General features: G+C 40.8%; 1 protein-coding gene across 4 annotated transcripts in view; it reads left to right on the forward strand.

Annotated features, from left to right (window-relative positions):
- Positions 1-25053, forward strand: part of EIF4E3 (eukaryotic translation initiation factor 4E family member 3) — a 34395-nt gene extending 9342 nt beyond the window's left edge. Inside the window, exons 1-7 of one of the 4 annotated variants that reach the window (XM_071550232.1) lie at positions 5705-5911; positions 14830-14902; positions 16851-16945; positions 19007-19067; positions 20794-20860; positions 22942-23097; positions 23622-25053. In XM_071550232.1, coding sequence (XP_071406333.1) covers positions 5829-5911; positions 14830-14902; positions 16851-16945; positions 19007-19067; positions 20794-20860; positions 22942-23097; positions 23622-23668 — 582 coding nt within the window. In that variant the 5' untranslated portion in view covers positions 5705-5828 and the 3' untranslated portion in view covers positions 23669-25053. Of the gene's footprint in view, positions 1-5704; positions 5912-10964; positions 11259-12508; positions 13647-14829; positions 14903-16850; positions 16946-19006; positions 19068-20793; positions 20861-22941; positions 23098-23621 lie in introns of those variants that run through there. The other 3 variants (XM_071550233.1, XM_071550235.1, XM_071550234.1) reach the window with 3 other exon arrangements.
- Positions 25054-25464: the final 411 nt, after the last annotated feature.

A 25464-nucleotide genomic window follows, 5' to 3' on the forward strand; every position in this document is an offset into this window, starting at 1 on the left:
GCCAATGCCAGATGTGATGCCAATAACATTATAACACAGAATAGCATTGAAGATGGTACTATTTTGGGATCCTCATGTTTGGGGAGGCAATATCTAAGTGAAACACTCTGCAGATATTTTACCTAAAAATCAGGAAAAGCAAGCTCTCTGGAGTTTGTTTCCAACATATAACTTAACTTAGAGGTCTGTCAGGTTTCTTGCATTTATACCCCTGACCTCACCTTTGCTGGGCATCTCTTTAGCACCTAAGATAGTCCCAGTGCCTTCAAAAGGTGGGGAACAGGGAGAGATGAAAGCAGAAGCCAAGTATCCAAAGGTAAGTAGGAAGTTCAAGTCTCCTAATACCCAATGCATGGATTAAGTGCTGGGTTAAGCCATTTCAACTCCCCCAGGATGGCTTGGTAAAGGAAAAAGCATAATGAAGTCAAACCATGCCTTTATTTAACTGTAAAGGGCTTTGGATGAGGCTCAGCCTCCCTTCACAAGTGGTGGTAACCAGAGAGAGCTGTGATTCTGGGCTGCATCACGGATCTTGGAAACACTGATGTCTTTCCAACTTGTACACTAACCTGAGGGAGGTAGAGGACTGGTACTGACTTTTTCATGTTCACATCTGGCAGAATTCCATCCTGTGATTTGCTTTTTCACATACCAGGGGAGCAATTTGGCCTTGTATTTTCTTTATAAACTGTAATAGAAATTGGAGAAATTTAGGATAACCAGCTCCAGAAGTTAGCAAGCTCCCATTGCATTTTCCCGGGCCTCTGACCTGGAGGTCCTGAGATGCCATCACCTTCCCATGATGCATTTTACAGAATGTTCAGTTATGTAACAACTTTAAGGGTAAGGTTTTACTTATGTTTGCCTTTTTCTTAATGCTCAGCTTCTATCGGGCAATCAGGAATCTTGATCCACTGGGAGACTGCTTAAATCACCTTCCTTTGGATGCTGCTCCATAAAAGCTGCACAACATTTCCCAGGAGAGTGATTTTGGAGCCAATTTTGTATTTCATTTTTGTTTTCACTCGTCAGGATAAAGTTTTCACACAGCATCCTGGCCAAAGCTGATTTGATTTTGGTTTATAACTTGAACAAGAATGATTTCATTTATTTTGTTTATATTAAGAAAAATATACATTTACTCCTGGGATGCGAAACAAAATTCTTGCACTTTTTAACAGCTCCACAGCTAAAAAAGCAGAGGTACAAATTTAGTATGCACATGTCCTCTCTGAGATTTGTTCTGGCATCAGTCACCACCAGTAAGTTAATAGGGATCCTGTTTTTATAAGGAAATCATAGACACGTATGAGATGCCCACAAACACATGAACTGGCTTTACTTTTATATAATTGTATATATAAATATATTTTTTTTAGACTTTCATAGTGCATATGTATGAACTTTTTCAGTAAGGGAGGAAAGAATCTAGTTGAACTGCCCTTCTTTCTGGACTAGTGAATGGTTATGTCAGTTGTAGAAGCTAAGGGAAGGTTCCTCTGCTTGTTTGACTTGGGCAGGTTCATGCATTTGAAGGAAGACTACTCTGAATAGGAGCTTGGAGGCACCAGCTCTGTGAGGAGCCTCTCCCATGGAGCTGTGCTTGGTACTGTGTGGAAAACCACCTGTCCTAGGCAGGACTGGACACAAGCCTGCGAGAAAATCAGGGGCAGTGAGCCAGTTTGTTTTTAACAAAACAAAGTTATGCAATATCATTTAGTTCTGACATGTTCCCAATATGCAGCAAATGAAGAACTCACTAAATACAGTATATCTCTGGCCATATCATTTGAATATAACTTGTTGCCATGACAACCTCTGCTTAACAGCTTGGCTGATATGAAATCATTCCTAGATGAGGGAGTTTTTGCCAAAAGCATTGGGATTCAACACTTTAATATCGTGTTTTAGGGTTTAAAAACATTTATTTAAGCCTCTGGAAGCAAATATCAACTAAAATCCCTTCATCCTCACCTCTGCTTCGGCTTTTGGTTGATCAGTTTATCTTCCTAGGAACCTCTCAGGAGCAGCTCCTGTGTTACTTAATATGCTTCTGAAGTCCCAGGCAGTGTTTCAAGAGCAAGTGATCATGACACCAGCATTTGGTAGAGAAATTACATTTCATGGCTGTTGGCTCAGGCTGTGAAGCAGCATCCGCAGCAGCAGCAGCTGGGCACAGCAGCCAAGGCTTTTGCTCCAGCCATCCCTCAAGTCCAGGAAGGTTTATGTTCCAAATAACTCATTCTCACAGTGAAAAAGAGGAGCTTTGGCTGGAGAGAAGTCCAGCCCAACCTTTCACACCCTTCATTTTCTATCAGGAGCACTGAACAAACCCAGGTTATCTCAGATGTTTTCCAAGGTGTGGTACCTGTTGCCTTGGACATAGCCATGGAGCACTTCCAGAGTGGAAATGCAATATGACTGCTCATATGGTGCTTGTTCCCTTCCTCCTCCTCCCTTCCTGGTGCTGCATTGCATTGGAATATAGCTAAAATAAGCCTAATGCTTTCCTAATATTTCTCACGTGTGCAGGCATTGCAGTTGCCACAGTGATGGTGCACAACTGCCAGCAGGGGAAAGGAGGGTCCTGATGGTTTTAAAAGGCAGTATGTCCCCTCAAAACACCACTGTATCACAGCAGGGGGATTTCCTGCATTAGCTGGGGCAGAGACTATGGGAAAATCTCCCAGAACAGGCAAATAATGTTTCAAGCACATGTAATGCACCCATTACTGTCAAGATTTTGGGATCAGCAAGGATTATAAGAATAGGGATTTAAATCTCGAGTAAAACCACAGAAAGAGGTATGAAGTATTCATTGTTTCTTCTGGCTGCAATGTACCTTCTTCAGCTCTAATTAGCACAGCATGGATTGACTTAGGCCTTTGTGTAGCAAAAAGGCTCAGGTGCCTGAAACTGGGTCCAGACAAGCAGTGCTGGGAGCACACAGAATGGGGAAGAAAAGTACTCCCCACTCCAGTTTGGTTTTTTTTCCTCCCCAGTTGCTACCTGGGAAAATTTCAGCTGTTATCCATCAGAAATCAGCTGAGCTAATCTACTGGCTGACTCATCCTCTCTGCCCCACAGTCCTGCTTTATAAGGCCTTAGCAGAAAATTGCCTGTTTACCTGGAGAACTCTGTAAGAACAAAGAGGATGGAGCTGGGAGAAGCTGTAAAGGCATGGAGCCACTAGCCCCTTCTATGGTGGTGAGCTTTAAGCAATTCATCTCTGCACCATCTTGTAGCACAGGGCTGAACTCTAACACAGTTTGTTTCTGGTAAAGCTGCTTGAGAAGGTACAAAAGCACGGGAGGTATCCCTAAGGTCTCCTTAAAAAGGAACCTTCCAAAATAGATGGCAAATATCGATAAAATACATTTTTAATTAAAGCCTTACAAATACCTCTCTGAAAGTGGTAATAACTTCCTGGGATTTTTAATCTCTGAACTGATTTCACTCAAGGTGTGCTGGCAGTGCAAAGTAGCTGAGCAGAATCAGGATGCTGCGCTCGTGATCATTTTTTCTTGTGAGACTCATCTCGGGAGACTTGTTCTTGCCTCTGTGTCACGACTTCTTAGAAATCTCTGTAGGCAAAGGATGCACTAATTCGATGCATCCTGTGATTGCCCTTCCTCCACAGCCAAATTAATTTACTGTTAGTTGAGATTCCCACAACGTTCCTTGTGCCACTGTGAAGCCTGGTATTTACTGATGTAAATAAGGAATAAATAGAGGCTTTACATGTCTCATTTGGAATAATGATACAGGCTGTGCTGCCTGGCTCTTGCTCCATGTCTCAGAGGTGTGGGGGTTGTATTTCTATATTGTTCCTTGCAGCTCAGGTTGTTTATAACAGAATGATTTGTTTTCAGCTGGAGTTATAATGTTTTAACTGATGAGCAGCTCTCTTATAATGGAATCTGGAGGTTTTCACTGAAACGTGTGGTTCCTGTCAGAGGCAGGTAATGGATTCAAACTTAGTTTTTGTAATACAGTCTAGTGGGTTTGGCCTTATTTCCATAGTGATGCTGCTGCATATCCAGAATTTAATACTTTGTTGGCAACCTCGGCAGAGGACACCAGGAATGTGTTAGGTGTGGAGACTGTCATTGGCAGTCATGGAGGAAAGATGTGGTGGCCCTTTGAGGTCAGAAGAAATTAGCACTCTACTCTCTGTCTTCTCCAGCTTTTCTGAGAAAATCTGTACCTAGATACAGCCATTTATTGTAGGGTTTTTTTCAGGATTAACATTTTTGGTGGGCTAACCATTGAAATAGAGAGAAAATACTTGGAGTGGGCATAGCAATGAATTTTTAGATTCTAAGCTCTCCCAAATGGTCATTATCTTGCCTTCTATTTAAAGAGGATTAAATTAGATTGCAAGAGATGGTGCAACTGCTTTTCCAGATCTTATTTAATTTGGATTAGCAGTTTGCATTTTCCATCTGCACAACATAATCATTAACTTTTTGTGTTTCTTTTTTGTCACTATACAGACTGCTTTTCATGGGTGATCTCTGCCCTTTCTTACTGTTAGATTTTTAGTTCTTTAGAGGAGTGTGTCTTTATTGATTTTTCCTTTAGGATGAAGTATATATAAAATTATTCATCCTGCTAAATGTGCTTGCAAGGCAATCTGTGATTCATGGTCTTTGATCCTGCTATCACTTATGTGGGTGTTTAACTTTACTACTGTGCACAGTTGCAATGGGGAGAATCTTAATTTAAAAATTACTATTATAAAAATAATGTGAGGTTTTTTGCACATGTCCATGCTGGATTTGGGAGGAACATCTCCCTTTAAAACCAAACATGTAAATTAAATGGGCTGTAGAGGAAATTATTCCCCCAAAGTCTGGAAAGGTTCACCATTGCACGATCTCCATCCGTGGCCAGTTTGCACAGTAGCCACCCCTCCATTATGTGAGCGTGCAGAGGTTTTGTGTCCTAAAACTTGTTTTTTTAGAGAGCTTTAGTGTTTTGGTTAGTATTGCCAAGCCAAACGGAGCATGAAGGTCATTTTGCTCAAAAAGGCAGGCCCAGAGACTCTCTAGGTCTGTGGTGTGACCTGTGGATGTGCACAGAAGGGGCTGCCAGTGGTGTGTCTGAACATGCAAGAGTTTCGTGTCCTAAACCTTGGGGGTTTGGAGAGATTTAGTGTTTTGGTCAGTATTGTGAAGCCAAACTGAGCACGAAGGCTAATTTGCTCAAAAAGGCAGCTCCACATTGGGCCTGTGGTGTGAGCTGTGTATGTGCAGAGAAGGGGCTGCCAGCGGGGTGCAAGGCAGGATGGTGGTACTGGGCACCCTTTCTGCCCCAACACCTCACGGCCATGGGTCATAGAATAATAGAATCGTTTGGGTTGGAAAAGACCTCCAAGATTATCAGGTCCAACCCTTGGTCCAACTCCAGTCCATTTACCAGATCATGGCACTCAGTGCCACGTCCAATCTCAGTTTAAAAACCTCCAGGGATGGGGAATCCACCACCTCTCTGGGCAGGCCATTCCAATGCCTTATTAGTCGTAAAGGTCTAAGGAAGCAGATCAGCGATTCCCCCCAGCCGTGTCCCGCAGGAGAGGCAGGGATGGGGCGAGTGCATGTGCTGAGTCAGGGCCCCTCTGGGGAGCCACCCATGCTCTCCAATGGGCATGTCCATCGCTGTCACCATCGGCGTGGCGCCCCCTTCCCTTTACTCGTCCGTCTATCCTTCCCGTCGCGGTCTTATCTCCGCTTCTCTGTTCCCCCCCTGCCCCTTATCCAAGCCCGAGTCCCGCTCGCCCCCTCCCCGTCCCTTGTCCCCTCCCCGCGCCCCGCCCGCCTGGGTTGATGGCGCTCAGCCCCCCCGAGCGGGAGGCGCCGTGGCTATCGGGGCTGCCCCTCCACTCGCCATGGACCTTCTGGCTGGACAAGTGAGTGGGGCCGGCGGGGGTACGAGCGGCGGGGGAGTGGGGAAATCCCCCAAATCCGTCTGGCGGGAGCATCTCCTCGAGTTAGCGGTTCGCACGTCCAGCGGATCGGACACCGGGAAATTCATCCTGGGAGAAGCGCTGGTGCGAGGGTCTGTCCCGGTGCCTGCCCCGGGGAGCCGTGTAAGGAAACCGGTTTGGAAGCGCTTTCGGTTTTGTAGTCCAGCGGGCACACATCACCAGGAAACGTCCGTGGAGGTTTGGGCTCTAATTTCAGAGGTGACGCTCGACAGCTCCGGGAACAGAGGGATAAAGATTGCGCTTTGCTGCTATGGTTTGTGCATTCCTGGTGCTGCCCCAGACGGACCCGTCCCATCGACAGTGACATTCCCAGTCTTAAAACTAGGCTGGGCTCCTGTAGGTGATCAGGTCTTAAAATCCAAAGCGATATGTTTTGAAGGATTAACTAAAACTTATTAATCGACGTCTGTGTCCGTGTTACATTGCGTGTGCTTCAAGTTTGAGCCTCTAATGCCGTGGAAGCTGCTGCCTGGGGAGTTCACCCCTCGGGGTGCACACAGAGAGGCATAGGGAAGAAGCACCAAAGTCAAAACTGAAACAGAAAGTTTGTAACCAGAATTTGGGGTTGTTTTTTCAAGTGTGTGTTTCCTAGTGTTTGTTTTGTCATCTTCTCTGTCTCTTTTACTCAGTTTTCTGGTGTATTTCTTCTCTCCCACCCCTATTCCAGAAGGAAAGTTCTCTCCTTTAACAGCCCTTCTGCTGCTGAACTGCCTAATGCTATTGGTAAAATTCTTCTCTTTAGTTATTTTTTTGGGTCACTTTTCAACTCATGACAGGGAAATAACAAGAAACTCTTGAAAGCACGCAAATATTCTCAGGTCCTGCAAATCAAATGTAATAAATAAATCCACCAATATTTTCTGATTAAGCATTTTGTATTCATGACATAGTTGTGGTCAGGTTCAGGATCCGAGTTGTATTTTTTGCTTCTTTCTTTGTAAAAAGCATCATTTGAACTGGTGTTTAAGCCACCAAGCAGATCTGTTTGTTTACACAAGCCATGTGGAGATAAGCATGACTATCTTTTATATCAGTATCAGAAGTTAAAATCCATTTCAAGTTCCTGTGTTGTATCATGATTTCTTTTTTCTTAAGTGTTGGTTCCACTATACTTTAGACTCTTGAAATTCAGTTATTCTCCTGATTTTTTTTTGTCTTCTTTTTGATCATATATAAGTGCATTTAATTAGTATTGTTGCTTCTTAACTTGGAAATCCGAGAGTGTATATATAAGGGGGAAAAAAGTGGGACCATATATATACAAAACTGTGTGCTTTGTTTACCAGCAACAGTGATAGAATAATGGCAGGGAACAAGAATGATGACAAATGAAACATGTTTTATACATGTTAAAAAACATTCAAGGTGTTAAAAAGCACACAAGAGATGGAACCATTAAGTTCATTTGCTGCTGTGTGTGGAGGTTCATGTCTCTGCAGAGCCCCAAAGAAGTGGCTGGGATGTTTATTGGTACATCCGTGGAGATTTGATGGAGTAATCCCTTCTTAGACTTGTATCAGATGGACTTTCTGTAGCATATAACTGTGGGTGCTTTTTTTGTCTTAAGAGTAGTACCTAATGTGGAGCAGTGCTGTTTCCTCAGGAGATGGTATTGATTTTTGGCTGCTGCTACATTTTGCCCTGCACTTGGTCTGAAAAGCAGGAAGAAGTGATGTGTAAGGATAAATAGATATTGAGATGAATATGTAGTTATCTTTTTCTATTAAATTAGTGTGAGAGAGATCCATGACATACAATTTTAAGATCTGTAAAATGTATCTTTTCATTAAGTCACGCTGTTAAAATAAATATCCATCAGCTAAGTGGTACTTTGTGTAGCAACTAGTGATGTGCTACCCTTGGGGTTCACGGCCTTGCTTTTATCACAGCATCACCACATCCATCTCCTACTTTAGAAGTAAATGCTTTTGTTTTATCTACATCAGCGCTTGTTTCTCTGAATGCCTTGGCACACACTGAACATCTGAAGGTTGGTATCCTGTGGCCAGGCCCTGGTTCATTGCCATCATCTCACACATGTCACAGGGCATCTGCATTTCCCATAAGTGCTAAGCCTTTCTGGGTCTGTGTGTCTGAAATAGCAACCCCCTGATATCGCTGTCTGATGTCTTACCCTGTCAATGCCTTAGGAAAGTGAACACGATGAAAGCTTTGGGAGAATATTATTCACCAGTCTGACAAATAAAATCCCATCTATGATCTTCAAATGCTTGCAGGTCAGCAGTTTCATAGAAGGCAGCAGAAAAGCTGGCAGATGTTTTCTCTTAAGAGAAAGGTTTCCTTTTTAACTGTTCTAAGGTCATGTAGTAAAAGTTTGGAAACCAGGGGTTTGGATCTGCAGTTTTGTTTGTCCATTCTGCAGGTTTCCAAGTTCATACCACATGTCTCATGAACAGGACTTTTGCATGCAGAGATGTTAGGAAGCATGGGGAATTTCAGCAAGTCTTCCAGAGGCTTTTGGGGCCAGCTTGGGAAGCTGATTCATGCTGGTGGCTCTTTACACTTGTGTTTATCTCAGTGAGGCTCTGGTCCTGCTTACAGTGGCCTCTGGCTCTGAAATCAAAAGTTGCCTTTTTAGTTTTTGCTACACTATGTAGCCTTTCAATTTTATTTTTTTTCCTACTCCAAGGTGTCAATGTGCATCACTGAATGTAACTAATTTAAAATGAGGATTACAAATCTGGTCACTATCTTGGGGAACACGTTCACAATGAGGGATTGCACAACAGGAGAAGTCAAGTGACATGACCATCAAAGGCTGTGATGCCATGGACAACAAGTCATGTTAGGCACTTGAAACCATCTCTTAGTGGGATTTGGGGTTGTGGATCTGGGTGCAATATTTATGTAAATACAAAACTGTGGAGCTGATTTTGCTTTTTTTGATGTACATGTGGACATGTAAATATCCTACTTTGTAAACTCCAACTGTTAGTTAGCCTGACTATCACATGCCACCTTGTCATGGTTCAACCCCAGCCAAAAACCAAGCCCCACGCAGCCACTCTCTCCCTCCCCCACCAGTGGGTTTGGGGCGAGAATTGGAAGGGTAAAAGCGGGAAAACTCGTGGGTTGAGATAAAGACAGTTTAATGGGGAAAGCAAAAGCTGTGCATGCAAGCAAATCAAAACAAGGAATTAATTCCCTGCTTCCCACGAGCAGGCAGGTGTACAGTCATCTCCAGGTGAGCAGGGCCCCACTGCACATAATGGTGACTTGGGAAGACAAATGCCATCATTGCAAACACCCCCCTTCTTCCCCCCACTTCATATAGTGAGCTTGATGTCCTATGGTCTGGCATATCCTGGGTTAATTGGGGTCAGCTGTCCTGGCTGTCTCCTCCAGTTTCCCATGCACCCCCAGCCAGCGCTGGCACACTGGCAAGTGCCTATGTACGTGCCAGCTTGGCAGTATGAAAATCAGAAGAGGCCTTGGCTGTGCGAGCGCTGCTCAGCAATAACAAAAACATGTCTATATTATCAACCCTGTGTTCAGCACAAATGTAAAATGTAGCCTCACACTCGACCAACTGGGGAAAACCAGCTCCACCACAGCCAAAACCAGCACACATCTCATGTTTAATGCTACACTAAGCCTTTCCCTAATGAAATAACAGAGTCCTAGCAGCTGTCTGATTTTTCAGCATCATGACAAAAAGCCAGAGGTTTTGTCAGTGGTGTTTTCAGTCCAGTGTGTGTGTATATGTGCACATGTGATAATGAAGATGTTGCACGTTCTTGCAAAAAACTGTCCTTTGAAGATCTTGCTGTGTCTGAGCTGCCAGTGTTGCTGCCAAACCACTTTCAGTCAACGGCAAAGAAAATGCTACAACCCTTCTACACAAATTGGTGTTATCAGGAATTGGGCACACATCACACAACAGCCTGGGACAGGGGCCTCATTTCTAGATAAACCTCACTCCCATGGAACGCCAAGAGAGCAGCAGGGCAGGGCAGGTCACTTTACAGGATCATGGCCTGCATGCCCTGTCTTCTCACCTGACTTTGAGCAATTATTTCTGTTGCAAGGATAGTTTAACTCATCAGTATCTTTGTGAGGGCAAGTGTATGCTTATAAATGTTATCAAATATGCAGTGTTATTAGTCTGCTCCAGAAAAGACAAAATGTTCTTATATAAACATGTTATCCATGCTATTTTTATTCTCTGTATGTTATAGATGAGTTCTGTATAGAGTTTAGTAGATAAATTTTGATAATTGAACTATTTTAATAATATGTTAATCTTCTTAACTGAACACATGAGATATTTGAAACTAAACTTAATAATTTCCCTTCTTCCCTATAGAAAAATCTTATTTATCAGGATCATCTGTTTCATCTATTACAGCTTATGAGTAGGTGGCTTACAATGAAAAATGATGGTTAATATCGTAAGAATGTTCAACCCAGTAAGTGCATTTTGACAGGCTTTGATGGCTTGAAATCAGTCTTTGTATTTAGAATGGATTACCAGATTTATTTTAGTTGCCACAGCATGTTTTTGAGTTTATGCTTTGTAAGTAAATATTTTGCTTATTTATACCAAAAGCAGTTGTGGTTAAGCACTTACAGGGGTGTTTTCAAAACCGCTTGGCAGCTTATAAAGCTCCTGCTAAAGCCGTGATGAGATTCCCACAGGGAAACAAAGGCCAGTGTGAGCACATATGAAACAACTTCTATACTTAATTCTTTGCAGAAAAACAGAAAAGCTACAGTTCAGCATCAGAAATTAACATAAGCACAACCACCTGGAGGTTTATTCATGGATAAAACAATGGAATTTATCTTTGTATCCTTTGTTCTTTATTCGTGCTGGAATAATGAAGGAGTAGTGAAGCAAGCTGGCATTAGGATTCAGTTTATGTAGATTATTCCTGTTTCCACATTCCCATGTGGTTCACTGTGAGATACTGTACAGTGGGTCTGGCTTGATTAGGCAACTCAGTCCTGATATTGCACTAAAATTTCTCCCAGACTGTTCTGAAGATGCAGAACGGTGGCACCACAGGGCATGGAACAGGCAGACCAGGAGAACCATTGAATATTTTATGTGCAGACTCTCCGCAGGGAACCCAGATGTGCATTTTTAGGTGGAATGGCGACAGACAGACTATTTCCATCCCCAGAAGAGCTGTCGGTGCCAGGCTGGTGCCGTGATCCGTGTTCCTTCCTGTTACTGTGCTCAGGGGGATTGGCACGGCCTGCCGAGTTCCTTGGAAATGAATTGTTCCATGGCAATAATTGACAGGTCAGTATGGCATATCAGATTAATTTTATTGTTGATGGCAGTAAAATTACCCTGTAATGGCTTCATTTCAAGGATTAGTGTTTGCAAAGCTGTGTTTTGTAGGACCATGTCTGTTGAGGTTTTTAGTAATATGCACAACTATGTTCCTGCTCCTGGTTCATAATGGAAGTGTCTGCTGGAAGAGTTAGAGAAGTAGAAATTTCTACAGATTCCTTCAATTGGAAATCTGCCATTTTTGCTAACTTAATGTAAACTTATGCTCTGTACTCAGTTAAAAAAATTAAATCACAACTTTGTGGGTTTCAAGGCACAACACCCCCCCCAGTGATCATCTGTGTGGATCTGCTGAGTTCATGGGTGACTGTCAGAGAAACACTGTGGTTCAGATTTGTCAGCAGTCTGGAATTTTGCAGGAAATTTCTGGCTTTTTCCTTCTTTCTGTCTGTAATTAAAATACTGTCTCTGCCTTATGTGCATCCATCAAACCAAATTTGTGCAGGTGTAATTTCTGCAACAAATGATCCAGAACTTTGAAATTGAAGCATCATCATTTTCTCAATTGCAGTTGTTTCAACAGGGTTTTGGTTTTGTTTGATTGGGGTATTTTATAATAAAAACATTTGGGGGTTCATGCTCATACCTATAAATAACTGACACTTTCCAGAGCTTGGTGAAAGGCTGAAATAACACCGTGTAGTCATGTGGGCATAGAGCATTTACCAGACAGGTTACTAGAAAGAAATGGTCACTCACCATAACTTTTAAAACAGATAATTTGCTGGTTGGTTGGTCCTTTCTGCCAGCTGATCACAGTTTCTTGGGAAAATATTATTTGCAGCTATCAAAATGAACCATTCTGTAACCCCAGAGTGGAATATTCTGTCTCCCTGTCTTAGCAGCTCTTTTAAATAGCTCTGAATTTGCTAAATGGCTACTATGATTATCTAGGTAACCTTTGAAGGCCGTGGTTGGAGAACACATTTTAATCTTTTATTTTAGTAAATGTTACTATTGAAGCCACTCAGTGGCAGTATCAGCATGAGGATGTAGAGTGATGATACTCTGTTGTACAACACATGTAACCCCCACATGCACTGGTGACTGCTGAGTTACTAAGAGTGCCTAAGGGAATTATTTTCTTGGGCAGTGGTGTGAGACAACAAGAGGCAAAGTAATCTCAGTTTTTGCCTTTTTGTGTTCTATTCTACATGGAACAGTGTTGGTAGGAAGGTGCTACTTCTATTAGCAACAAGGCAAAAACGAGGGGGTTTGCTGTGAATCCACTACTCCCTACTGACAAATAGTTAAAGCACCTGATAAGTTTTAAAGTCTGTTTTATTTACTACCTTTTCTTTTGCATTCAAAAGTGATCTGTGTCAGTTTCTGTTAAATACTGTGAATCACTTTTTGCTCTTTAATAATGAGTCTAAAGTGTGCATGAAATCTGCCAAAACACACACACACACAAAAAAAACCAAACCAAAAACCAAAAACAAAACCAAAAACCCCCAAACCTTACTATGATAATTCCTTTTGATTGCATTGATGTGAGTTTTGTTTGTTGCTGGTTTCAAGTTATCAGTTTTTTCATGGAAGTTTACATAGTTCATGAGCAACAGGACTAGAATCTCTGCCATGGCAATGTCTTGGTTTTTTGTTTGTTTGTTTGTTTTTTAATAACCTCTAGTTAAAGTGATTTTTGAGATTTGGACATGTGATACTATTTTCTTTCCAGTTCCACCATTGTAATGTGCTCTTATGTCTGTTAATTAACAGGCAAATAGTAAAGTAGGTGTTAGTTTGCCTGTTCTATACTGAAAAAGCTGGGAGGGATTTTTCTGCTGGTTTTGTATTTTTAAAGTAACTTATGTTGATAAGAGCCTTCAAAAAAACCTTAGAGCTATTATTAGACTTTTGAAGATGTGATGCTGTTTCAGTAGCTTTGCATATTAAATTTTTCCTGTACATGAATATCTAGGGTTTGCCCCAGAGCCGAAATTATAACTGTAACAACTGAGAGCAACTTCAGTGTTTCCCTGGACATATTTCATGCTGATCAGATGTATCAGGGAGGGTTGCTGAGATCTGGTTTGCTTTTATCCTTTCTTCAGCTGGTACCTGAGCAACAGCTGCGTTTTCTTCTGTTTCCTTAAAACCTGCTCTGTTGCTTCTGTTTCCAGATTTAGTCGTTTTACACATTTTTGTTTCCTCTTCTGAGACACAATGGGAGGTTGCTTTGTCTTTGATCTTCATTTTTCTTTAGAAAACCTACTTAAGCTTCTGAAAAGAAAAAAATGTTTCCAGTTCTAACAAACTGAATGTGCCTTAGCAATTTTGACCTCATTCCTCCAAAAATTGTCTGTGGGATTGTGTGCTGGGAATTGTAAGGTGGGTGTTACGCTGTGCTATTCGTGTGGTGACAGGAGCCAAGTGATGTCTGGGGGTGTGGATGCACCGTCCCATGCCTCAAGCATTGAAGAGTCATAATGAAGTTTAAAAATAGAATCATTCAGATTGGAAAAGGCCTTTCAGATGATGGGGTGCAGCTGGTGCTGTATGTACCTAAAGAGAGCAGCTCCAGGTGGGAGGTGGGAATGGGCAGTCTGAGGGTGAGCTGGAGGAGCTGAACCTTTCCTGGTGTACCAGGGTGTCTGGGAGTGAGACCAGCCCATGGATCTCACGGCTTTATGGGCTGTGCTGGTGGTAGATGTGGCTCGAAGACCCAAGTGCCAGTGGTGGCAGAGCTGTCATGCATGTTCCTTGCATGCAGTGGGTTACATGGCACTGGGCGAGAGAGCTGCCCTTTGGGATTTGTGCATCTCCTCAGCTTGAGTGCCTGTCCTGTCCATCGGGGACTGATAAGGGTGTGACTGGCCCTGGAGAGGGCGGTGCGGGGCTGAAGGAATGTCCCGCCATCATCCCACCACCATCCCGCCATCCCACTATTGGACCATCATCCTGCATCCTGCCATCCCACCATCATCCCATATCCCGCCATCAACCCGTATTCCGCCATCCCTCCATCATCCGATATCCCACCACCATCCTGCCATCCCACCACCGGATCATCCCGCATCCCGCCGGCTGTGCGCCTGCGCCACCTAGCGGCCTGCGCTGAGCGAGCAGCGAGAGTGGATGATGCAAACTACAGATTGTCTTCTTTTTTTTAAAGTGTGAAGCTGAAAAAGGGGGTTGAGGTGCATTAAACGCAGTTAAAAATAATTGCAGAATATGACCCTGCAGTCCCCCTCTGGTAGCCCATCACCTGAGAACAGCAGGGCTCTGAGGGCATGTGGTAGCTCTGAGAGCTGCACTGTGCTTCTTGGTTTAAAACTCTTAATTCTCCTGTTTAATCAACATATTTTACAAGTTACATGGTAAATATTAACCTATTCACAAGTATAAAAGCACTTCAATCATCACGAATCATTTAGAGATAGGAGTTGGACTTCCACTTTGACACGTGAATATTTCAGCCTCACACTCATGGAATTCACGTTCCCCCTCCATCTCCCTTCTTCCCCTCCATGATAAAATAAATATTTTAATTAATCTGTTCTTTGTTTTCAAGATCACTTCCTGGTATGACAGCGGCTGAATGTGCATCAAATTTGAAGAGGATTTACACAGTACAAACAGTGCAGGTAAAGTGTCTGGCTCTGCTCAGGGGCTGCCACACATCACTGATGCAACTTCACACCTGGAGTTTCGGTTTTCCTCCTCGCATGAGTCACAGTTGTGGCTTTGCTTACCTGAGGTGTGAAACGTGAGTTTTGTTGGAGTTGTGTGTGTCTTTTACTGAGTCATTGCTTGATTTTCACTTGGCTTTTCAGACCAGGAAAGGAGGAGGCATATTGGATTATTAAATTTTCCTCAGTTTCCACTTGTTATACTTGATTTATTTTAGGTATTTTTCTGCTTTTTTCCCATGTTTTATTTAACAAAGAAAATCATTACACAAAGACTAAAAATTGCGGCTTGTGGGGTGGGTTTTTTTGCCTTTCCTCCTTAAGCATGAATCAAATAAAAAAATTAGCAAACTGATTGAATTAAAGTACTCTTACATCATGGAAAACTCACAGTGAGGAGAAATTCTGCATGTCTGTATCATCTGCCAGTGCCCAGCAATGGGCATCTCTTGCAAGTAAAATTGCATTTCTGTTTTGATACCACAGTTAGCATGAAGTGTAGCAAATTGGTGTTTGTCTCACCTTAATGCTAAGCTGACTCTAGTTCACTAAATCTGAAATTCTAAAGCAGTATCAAACCCTACTCTTTGAGAAGCACAGCTATAGTGTTCTACTGGAGTTTTAAATACGGCTTTCATATAATATGGATTTCCTTGGGAAGGTAAAGCCAAAACTCCATCACTGTCCTTCATGGCCAGTACCTACTCAGTGAGGAATTTCAGCATTCACCACCTGAAGGATGTTTTCAAGCCAAAACCTGCCAAACAAAGTCTGTGGTTCAGGACATAAAGAGCTCTCAAATGTTTCCACAGCCATCTGCCAGCGTAGCTCTGCTGCTTCTTTTGTCAGTAGCTTTAGGGTTTGGGCAAACAACGAGGTAAGAATAAGATGAAAGTTAAAACTGGTGTTTCATACCAAGTTTTTATATTTTTAATATTTTTCCATCTCTTCTTGGAACTGGGAAATGGTAATGGCTGGTAGGCATAATCACCAAGGGCCGTAAGATTTATCACATAATGTTGCAATCTTTGTTTCTAAAGTTGTGCTAATGATTAAGTATTAGATAATACTTAATGTATTAGATAATATTTAAATATTATGTGTAGATAATACTTAATGAGTTGCACTACTGATTAATATTGCATCACCACATGTTGATGCAACTTAAGTCTTTAAAGATCTTATTCCCAGCTGTTGGATAAAGAAGAAAAGGAATTGGGATCTTTTCAGTCATCCCTCCCTGTTGCTCACTACTGCTTTTGAGTGCCTTTTATCCACCCCAAACATGCATGACAGCTTCTGCTTTTACCAGCAGGAACACTGGGAAGTAATCCAGTGGTTCCTGGTAACTTGGGTCTTCTGATTTCACCCCCGTTCCTGTATTAAAATGTGCATCTCACATTCTTTGCATCTGGCTGAAACCTTTCACTTAGACAAAGTAGTTGACTTGCTAGTTAGGCATTTAGTTCACCAGAATTATTGTTTGTGCTGTCTTTGTAACTCAAGATGGCCACAATGAAGTTTAGGCTAGGCTAAAATATTTGATATAAGTTTCTTCTAATGTGCTAAGAAATTATTATGTACTGCTTTGTTCTCACATACTTAGTGTAACTCTGTTTTTGATGATTTCCCCCCCTCTCTATTCAAAAGGCCTTTGACTCTAAAATAATCCGCAATTTGATGCTTCCCTTCTTTCCACCTTCACTTAGGCAGAATTGGCATCTAAAAAAAAGTAGAAATTCACTTGTAACAAGTTCTTTTCAGAGCATTTTATTATAACATAGAAGGTGCCAGTTCTCTAGGAGAAGGATATATAATTGTTTTAGAGAAAATTAGCAAGGCAGTAAATCTGCAGGAAACATACTCTCTTGTGTTAATGCAACTAGTGTTTTTTCTTTTCAAGGATTTCTGGAGTGTCTACAACAACATTCCCCCTGTGACAAATTTGCCTCTGAGATGTAGTTACCATCTAATGCGGGGAGAAAGACGCCCACTTTGGTACGTGTGTTGTCATCAGACATTTCTGGGAATGGGCAGTGGAAGAACCTGAAGTGGAGAAAGGAGACAGGTGTGGGACAGGAATGTCTTGTTTCTGTTGCCTGAAAACACTTGAACTTAAGAGACCTATGAAAGAAATACCCTGAGGTTCTTGTTCAGACTAAAAGTGACTTGTATTAAAAACACAGAGTGTAATTTAATTGTCTACCTCTGGATGTGTCAGAAATTAAATTATGAAATGGAAGCTAAAAAATCAGAATATGACTGAATATCAGTTCAAGAGTACACAGAATAGGTTACTTCTATTTGAATTTTTTTAACTTGCACATTTTTTTCTTTCCACTGAAGCTGGTGCAATAGTGGTGCAAACAACAGATGGTCCTTCACTGTTCTACACCTGTGCCTAGACATGCACATACACCTTGGATTTAAACTAATACAAGGCATTATGAAGTGATTTATTGCAGCAAATTCCTACTTGATTGTAGGATAGCAATAGAATAAAGTATAAACAATTGACTTCCTTTCAGAGCACAATTTTTGCATCCCTTCTTCCTCATGCAGTTCTGTCACATCTCAGTTAGAGAACCTCAGCACTTTCTGAAGAGTTTTGGTATTTTTGGCATTGTTTGCATAGATTGTGATTGGATTAGAGTTCTTTAACTTGATGGTAGTATGTCTAACTGGGTGGTGACTTAGTACAGGAGATTTCTGTCCTAATGTACTGGAGAAGTAAATAATTTTCTAAAGTGAAATGCATCTGAAAGTCTAAATTAATTTTCTGAAAATACTGTGACTGGTCAGAATAGCTAAACTGGGTTTGAAAAAAATGTTGGTGTCTGTATAAATCAACTGGGCCATCATGTGCAGGCCTTTGTATCTGTAAGGATGAATGAGAACATTTTGGAGTTCGGGTTTTTGTGTGTTTTTTTTTTCTGTTTTTAGTTTCGATTTGGTAAGTGACTATTAGAGGTGTAAAAATGCAAAGATCATTTCTGAAAATTAAACATCTCTTTTAAGCCTATCAAAGTAATTTTGTGTTTTAGGAAAGGGATTGCAAGAGATTGATCTCATTATCAGTAACCCACTAACTTTTCAGTAATTACTGCCAAAAGGGTACTGGACATTTTCAGCATGTTGTATGTATATATATACATATATAAATATATGCATATACACTGTTTTTTTTTGGGGGGGGGGAGGTGTTGGTGGGGTTTTTTTGTTTGGTTTGGTTTGGTTTTTTTGAGAGATTGAGAAACAAATTCTGAAGTAAGAATTGAGGACTGCAGCTTTCAAAGATGTCCACCCAGAATTTCCCTCCTCCTTTCCCCAGCATCGGTCAGGACTGGTGGAAGACCACTGGCCCTGGGGAATCTCCATAGGTTTCATACTGGGTTTAGGTATTCCAAAGATGAATTTTAGGTTATTCCTTTTACTTTACTTTTACAGAATTTTAATAGGAAAGTAAAAACCATAATTTAAAATCTTACTAAAAGAATTGTGACAGAATAAACTTGAGACGTTCACAGGTTTGTACGTTTTGCCTCTGTCGTGACAAGGCAGTTTAATGGTTATGTCTGCCCTGACCCTGGGCAACTTCAGGCTGTTTTTAATAAGAGCAATTCATTTCTAGCTGTCACAAAACCAAAATGAAGTGCACTCGTGTTCTTTTGTTACGTTGGATAAATGGGAGACTAATAAGTTGCGTCTGTGAAAATGTGCCAGAGGTTTTCCAAAATAGAAGGTTACCATAGTAAAATGTAAAATTGTTTTGTGGCTTGTTCCCATACAGTGTGCAGCCACTTCAAAGATGGTCTGTAGTCAAGGAAAATGTAAGTATTTTCCAATGCACAAAACTTAGGAAAGGGATTAGGTGTTGAGAGATACACTTCATATGAACAATGGAAGAATTATCTCTGATGTCAGAAGTCAGAGTCATGCTCCCTGGAGTTAGTAATTGCATTTCAGATGGGATTTTTCTGGGAAAATTAAACCACAAACATAAAGTTATCTAAATGTGGACTTGAGTATTTATTTTCACTGATCTATTTCCCATAACAGGGAAGAAGAAAGCAATGCCAAAGGAGGTATATGGAAAATGAAGGTCCCAAAAGAAAGTACGGTATGTTATATTGACTTTTTACTCAGACCTTGTTTAGTAAGGGAGTTTCTTTAAACTCTCTCTGATAAAGCTGTTGTAAAACTTTTTACTTCTGACATCATCCAACACAACAACCAGTGTTTCAACATCCATAACCTTTTAAATACAATGAGCAAAAGTTTCTTTTCTAGTAATTCCATATCTCTTGCTTTAGATAACATTTGGCAACTTATTATCAAGCAATTGAAAGCTGCAGTGTTTCCATTTTGAGACATGTGAATTTATAATCACCTTTGTTCTCAATACTGTTTGCTTACAGGCATAAAAAGAAAACAGGAAATCTTTTCCTGATAATCTATGGTGTATTATAGCCAGAACCACAGCAACACTCTTCACAAGTCCATGCAGCACAACATTCAGAGTTCCACTGAAATGCTCCTAAACTCTGTCCAACTCTGTAGGACCATTTCCTCTTGGCATGGCTTGTTTGTACCTGTGATGTCTCTGAGTAACCTGTGACTTTCTATAGCCAAACATGGGCCAAGACTTTCTTTCCACCAGTAACTGACGGCTGTGCTCCCACTGGAAGGGGCAAGATCTTGCTTCATTCTGTTCTGATCATTCCTGCACTGGCTCTGATGCTCTGATATTTAGTGAGCCAGTTTAGTGCACTCTGTTGTCACAAAAAATCTGCTGTTTATTTTATTTTTAATTAGTGTGTATGGCCAAGAGAGTTTATTGATGGGCATAAAGTAGAAAAGACAAGTAGGATCATCCCCCATGGCAACAGTGAGTTGTCAGAGCACCTTCTGTGCATTTTGGGGAATTGTAGTGCTGCTCAGGTTCCGCAGCCTCCCCTCCCTTCCCCCCCGCCCCTTTTTTTTTCTTTTTAATTTAAAACTGTTAAAGATCAAGTCTGTTTAGGCATGCCATTGTTTAAGCCCTGATGAAATTACTGGGTTTCTCTTTTCATCCCTAATCAAATGCATGTGAGTAACTTCTCCTGTAACCTTCCATGGTGAGGAGATTTGACCTCTTCACACGTAGTGTTTATGTGTGCAAGTGTGCTCTGGATCAGCCCTTTAAACACGAAAAGTGAAGTGTCAGAAAAATGTGACAGCCTCACAGAAGGCATTAAATGCTGAAAGATAGCACTCAATTTCAGCCAAAAGTTAATTGATTTTTGCCTGTGGGCTTTTTCCCTGTATGTGAGTTGCAGCTTTCCTCCCCTGCAGTCCCAGGTGATCACAAAAGACTCAAATTGTCTTTTTCCTCTTATAATCCAAGGTGTGAAGATTGTCAGACGTGACAAGTGGTTTGGGGAGCCATCATTACTGGGCAGTGAATTTAGGGACCCCAGAGGCCTTGTTTTTCAGAGGCTGAATGACAGTCCATTTTTGAAATGAAGGTACTTTTGATCTCTCAAACTGCACACCACATGACCCCAGTCACTTCAGAAAGATTTGCTTGAAGGTGAACTTCAGTCAGCTTTCAGTAAATAACATAAATAATACTTTTATGTCTGCTTCTCATTTTTTGGTTCATTCTTCATCACATGTGTGCACAGCATCTCCTTGACTAAGATGAACCATCTTGTACAGACCTACCAATTAATTGCATAACACAACATGTACTTTTTTTTTTCTAGACAGCCTCAGAAAGATAAATCACTCAAAACTGAGCTAGCAAACCTAACTTTTAAGTTCAAAAATAATAATGTGAATATAACTTTTTTCTGCCTCCTTAGGCTGCAGTTTGGAAAGAGCTACTGTTGGCAACTATTGGGGAGCAGTTTACAGATTGTTGTGCAGCAGGTAATGCTTCAGGCGAGCATGACAAATTGAGTTTGAATACAGAACATGGTAACACTGCTAAAAGTGGGGTGTAGGGCTGGAAATCCTGTTCATACCTGTAGCCATTAAGAAGAGGATAAGGTATGCTGCCTACCTTAGTAGAAGACTCAAGCTCAACAGCTTACATCTGTGGGAAGCCAGCAGGTTTTCTAGTTGTTAAACATCTATCTGTTAGCCAGTATTTAAGTGATTAATTTTCACTCCCCAGTATTGGGATTATGAAACCCCAAATGACACTTCCATACAGATTGTTTGTACTGTTACTGTTGGAAGCAACTAAATTCGATTAATCATAAAATCATAAGTGGTTTGGATTGGAAGTGACATTATAGATCATCTAGTTCTAACCTTCCTGCTCTGGGCAGGAACAATTTCCACTAGAACAGGTTTCTCAGCGCCCCGTCCAGCCTGGCCTTGAATAGATGCTTCATTTGCCTTTGTGGTCCCTCTGGTCAGAAGTTGTCATGGGAAGCTCCAGTGCAGATCTGAAGAGAGGGACACTGTGGTTTGCCTGTGGTGACATTAATGGCCCATAGCAGGGCCATAACACAGACCTGGCTCTCCTGAATCCCAGGTTAGCACTCTACCCAGAAGCAATATTTTCTTTATTACTTAAAAATACTGCTCAAGTCAAGGTAATGTTTCACGTAATTGAATTTACATAAATATTCTGAAAATACTTTGCTGGTTTCCTGGAAAATGGGCATTAATCATCCAGAAGCTCACATATTATTTTGGTCAGAGGTAATAATTTAATGAAGTCCCTTTCAGAATAAGTATCTTCTCTAGGCTTGCAAGGTTCTTTGTAAGCAAAAGAACTCGGAACAGACTGTGAATACTAGCTGCTTTAAAATAGATCATCAAAGGTAACTTCTTTGTCATGAAAAGCAAGTACCAGTCTGAACCTTTAATTCATTAAGGTTTCATTTCTTTTTTTCTGAGTGAAGGAAATGAATTTACTGACCCACTGGCCTAGAGGGAAGGTGTTCTGGGAGCTGTTACTAAACTAATTTTTCAGTTCAAATGGCACTTATTCCATCATTTCTTTTGACCATATTTACTTCTCTCCTAAGCATGAATATCTGACTAAACTGGCTGTTACAGTGGCAGTGAATATCCTGTTAGGAGTGTTCCTTCACTATTTTATGATTCCATGAAAAAGAATTGCATTACTCAGGTTCACAGAGCAGTTCAGCAAAAACCTTTCAAATGGTGTCTCTCACACCCTTTATATACTGGTGGGGTTGTCGTGGTGTCACTTTATCATATTCTGCTGCCTGAGAAGGTAGTTTTTCCTCTTGGCCATATGCTTTTGACATCACCTTTGTGTTATCATAATTGACCCTTTCCTTAGAATGCCAGGACAGCTGTGCCATGGAGCTCCCAGCTGGAGGTACCCAGTGCTCCCAGCGGAAAGTTGTGGCTTGATCTCTGAGCTCTTCATGAAGCTGCATCCTGAGAATTTCACACCAAAAAGGGCTTCTTGAGTGAAACAGTTACTAGCAGTGGCAACAGCAGCCTGACTGAGGCTTTATTAATTTCTTTTTTTTTCTACATTTTTTTTCGTTTCTGTCTTGACAAAATGTAAAGAGCAAAGTCTGGAAAAGCTGGTGCCTGATCTCCACCAGGTACTGTTTCTGGGGTTTTAGCTGTTTCACCTTCATCCTCACATTTCTGCTTGTAGGCATTAGTGTAGGTAAATTATCTGTATTAGTTCATATTGCTGACCTTACTGAAAGGAGTCTTGTGATTCCCTTCTAATCAAGTATAAGAATGCTAATAGCAAAGATGAATAATCCTATGGCACTTAATAAAAAAATACTATGAGGTAATGTTTCCAATAGCTTCTATAAACACAGTGGTTCTTTCTGGTAACTATTTTGTCTGGTTTGAACATTGGTATTTTCCTCACTGGAGATTGCTCTTTTTTCATGTCTTCATTTTTTCCCAGCTTTTGGGCACTGTTTCATAATACATAAGTAGCAAATTAGACATGTCTCACTTTTAAAGTATTCCTTAATGATTCTTCCCCTTCTGTGCAGATGATGAAGTAATAGGGGTTAGTGTCAGTGTTCGTGACCGTGAAGATGTTGTGCAAGTCTGGAACGTGAATGCATCTTCAGCAAATGAGGCAAAAGTTCTAGAAAAAATCCATGAACTTCTGCCACATACATCTTTTAAAGCAGTCTTCTATAAACGTAAGTGTTTGGTACTGTTTGTACTGTTAATTTCCACCTTCATTAGAAAACAAGATGCTGGTAGGGTATTTCCATGGGAATATCCTGCCTGATTCATCATTAATCACTTAAGAACGAAGCATCTGTCACTGCATTAAAATTATGTCCCTCCAATGTAAAAGTTAGCTATCATTCAAAAGATATTTTTAATTTAATCATAGAATATATTTGGTTTCATGTTTAATATGCCTGATTCATAAAACAAGTGAGACAAATCTCTTGATAACTCCAGGCTACATGCTGTTCAATTTAAGTATTCATTTAGAGGAACCGTTTGCAATCAGGATTTTAAGGGATCTCATATTTTAGGATCTCTATAAATGTAGTATCAGAACCGTGTATTTCCAAAGATCACTTATTGGCATGTTGTGTCTTGCTTGATTGATTTATGTCTTGCTATCTTCTCTCTTTTTTTTAAAATCTTTTCAACTCCTTGACAGAATTTACATGTTCTTTTACTCTTTTTTCCCTTCTCTCTTCCCTAGCCCACAGAGAGCATCATGCTTTTGAAGCCTGGCATGGAAAGCATTAAGTGCTGTGTGTGCCACCTCATTTGTTGTTCTTTGGTGTTTTGAGGTGGTGTGGACCAGGAGGAGGATGGTGGAAGCCCTGCAGAAGTGCTTCATGCAGCTGGTCCCTTTGAGTTTCTGGCATTTCAGACTGGGCTATTACTATTGAAAATTAAGAACAACAATTGCCTTGACCGCTAAATGTGCAATTCATTACTTCATGTTGAGTTGGTGTCTTTAATTCTCCATTGTTTCTTTAGAAAGATAATTTGGCCACTTGTTTTTTCAACCTATTTACATATTTCCACTTCATTAAGACAGCAGGCTTTCTTTCCTTCTTCACTGTACTCAGTGAAAAGCAAACATGCACAGAGATTCTGTGTTGCTTCTCTTAGATGTGCTGTACATAGAGGAATTCTGGTTTGGGGAAATGTGTTTTCAATTTTCACTTTGAGACATTCCTATCATGTTAAGATTTACTTACTGACTTCATCCCAAGAGAGAAAGAAATTGCACTGCATTTATTCTAATATTTGGTGTAATCTGGTTGTGCTCTGACAAGAGCACCCCTACTGCTAATGTAAATAGAAAAGTCATTCATTAAACGAGGGACTAAAGAGGACACATTTATATTGGGACTAACCCTGTGTGGGATGATGCTCATATTTTTTTATTGTATTGATTTCAGAAGAACCCTTTTCAGGCCAGAATGAGAAAATTTTCAGTAGGAAGCCCTGCGAGCTCCACCTCATCTTATTTAAGAAGCAATGGGATGTTTGTGTTTTTATATTGTATGCTTTCTTATAGTGCTTTTCGGTACATTCATGAAAAGGTATAATGAATAATTTCTAATGTGTTTTACAAACTGGATTCATCCCTCCCACTTCCAGGAGTTCTTCAGGCCCATGTCTGCATCCACTAGGTCAGTGTGAGAATTGTTGTTGACTTCACTGCTATGGAAGAGGCTCCATCATCTATAGTTTCAAGCCATCATGATTTCCCAAGTAACCTTTTTAAAACAAAATAAAAATACAGAAAAGATACAGATTTTCAGTTGCAGCATGAATAGGAATATAAACAGTGTTAACCTTTAAATGTTTGTCTATATTAACTATTTGAGGTGCTTTAATATACTACCAAAGACTGATGTAGTTCCCTTTACAAGAAGAGTCTGCAAAGTAGATATGAATGTTCCCTCCACTGAGCACTCCTTCCTCATTTAGAGGTTTTTATTTGGTGGCTGTTCAAGTTGCACTAATTTCCACATCTTTAGTATATTAAGAGACAGCCATAAAAAAATTTAAAATTTTGAGATTTTAAAAATAAATTTATTTTGTATTTACAACTTTAACTTGTATTTATGTATTAAAACTGTGCAGTTAATGAGCATTATTAAACACATTTTTTAAAGTCCAAATGTCTTGTTTCTGTAATTGCTTTCTGGGATGAAATGCTACAGGTCCTGCTTTTTCAAACCTGTATATTTTTCAGTAAAAATTACTCTCTTAGAAAACTATCTATTTTGTTCATAGATTGAGATTTTTTTTTTAATGAAAAAATATGGAGTGCCAGCTGATACTTGCAGGTGGAACGTGTGTGGGCAGCCTCCAGGCCTGTGTGATGGAGGGGGAAAGTGACTTCAGAGAAGAGAGGGATGGAACACATTGAGGAAAAATGTTTGCAACAGCTTGGTGAGCAAGATTTCTCACTAGGAATACTTCCCTGTCTTTGGAGGAAATGTGTGTGAAATACCAATGGAGAATTAATCACATACCTCTCCCTCTGCTTTGTTTTACTTGTGGAAACAAGCCAGACCCTC

This window comes from Pithys albifrons, chromosome 3 (assembly GCF_047495875.1).
Source record: "Pithys albifrons albifrons isolate INPA30051 chromosome 3, PitAlb_v1, whole genome shotgun sequence".
NCBI lineage: Eukaryota > Metazoa > Chordata > Aves > Passeriformes > Thamnophilidae > Pithys > Pithys albifrons.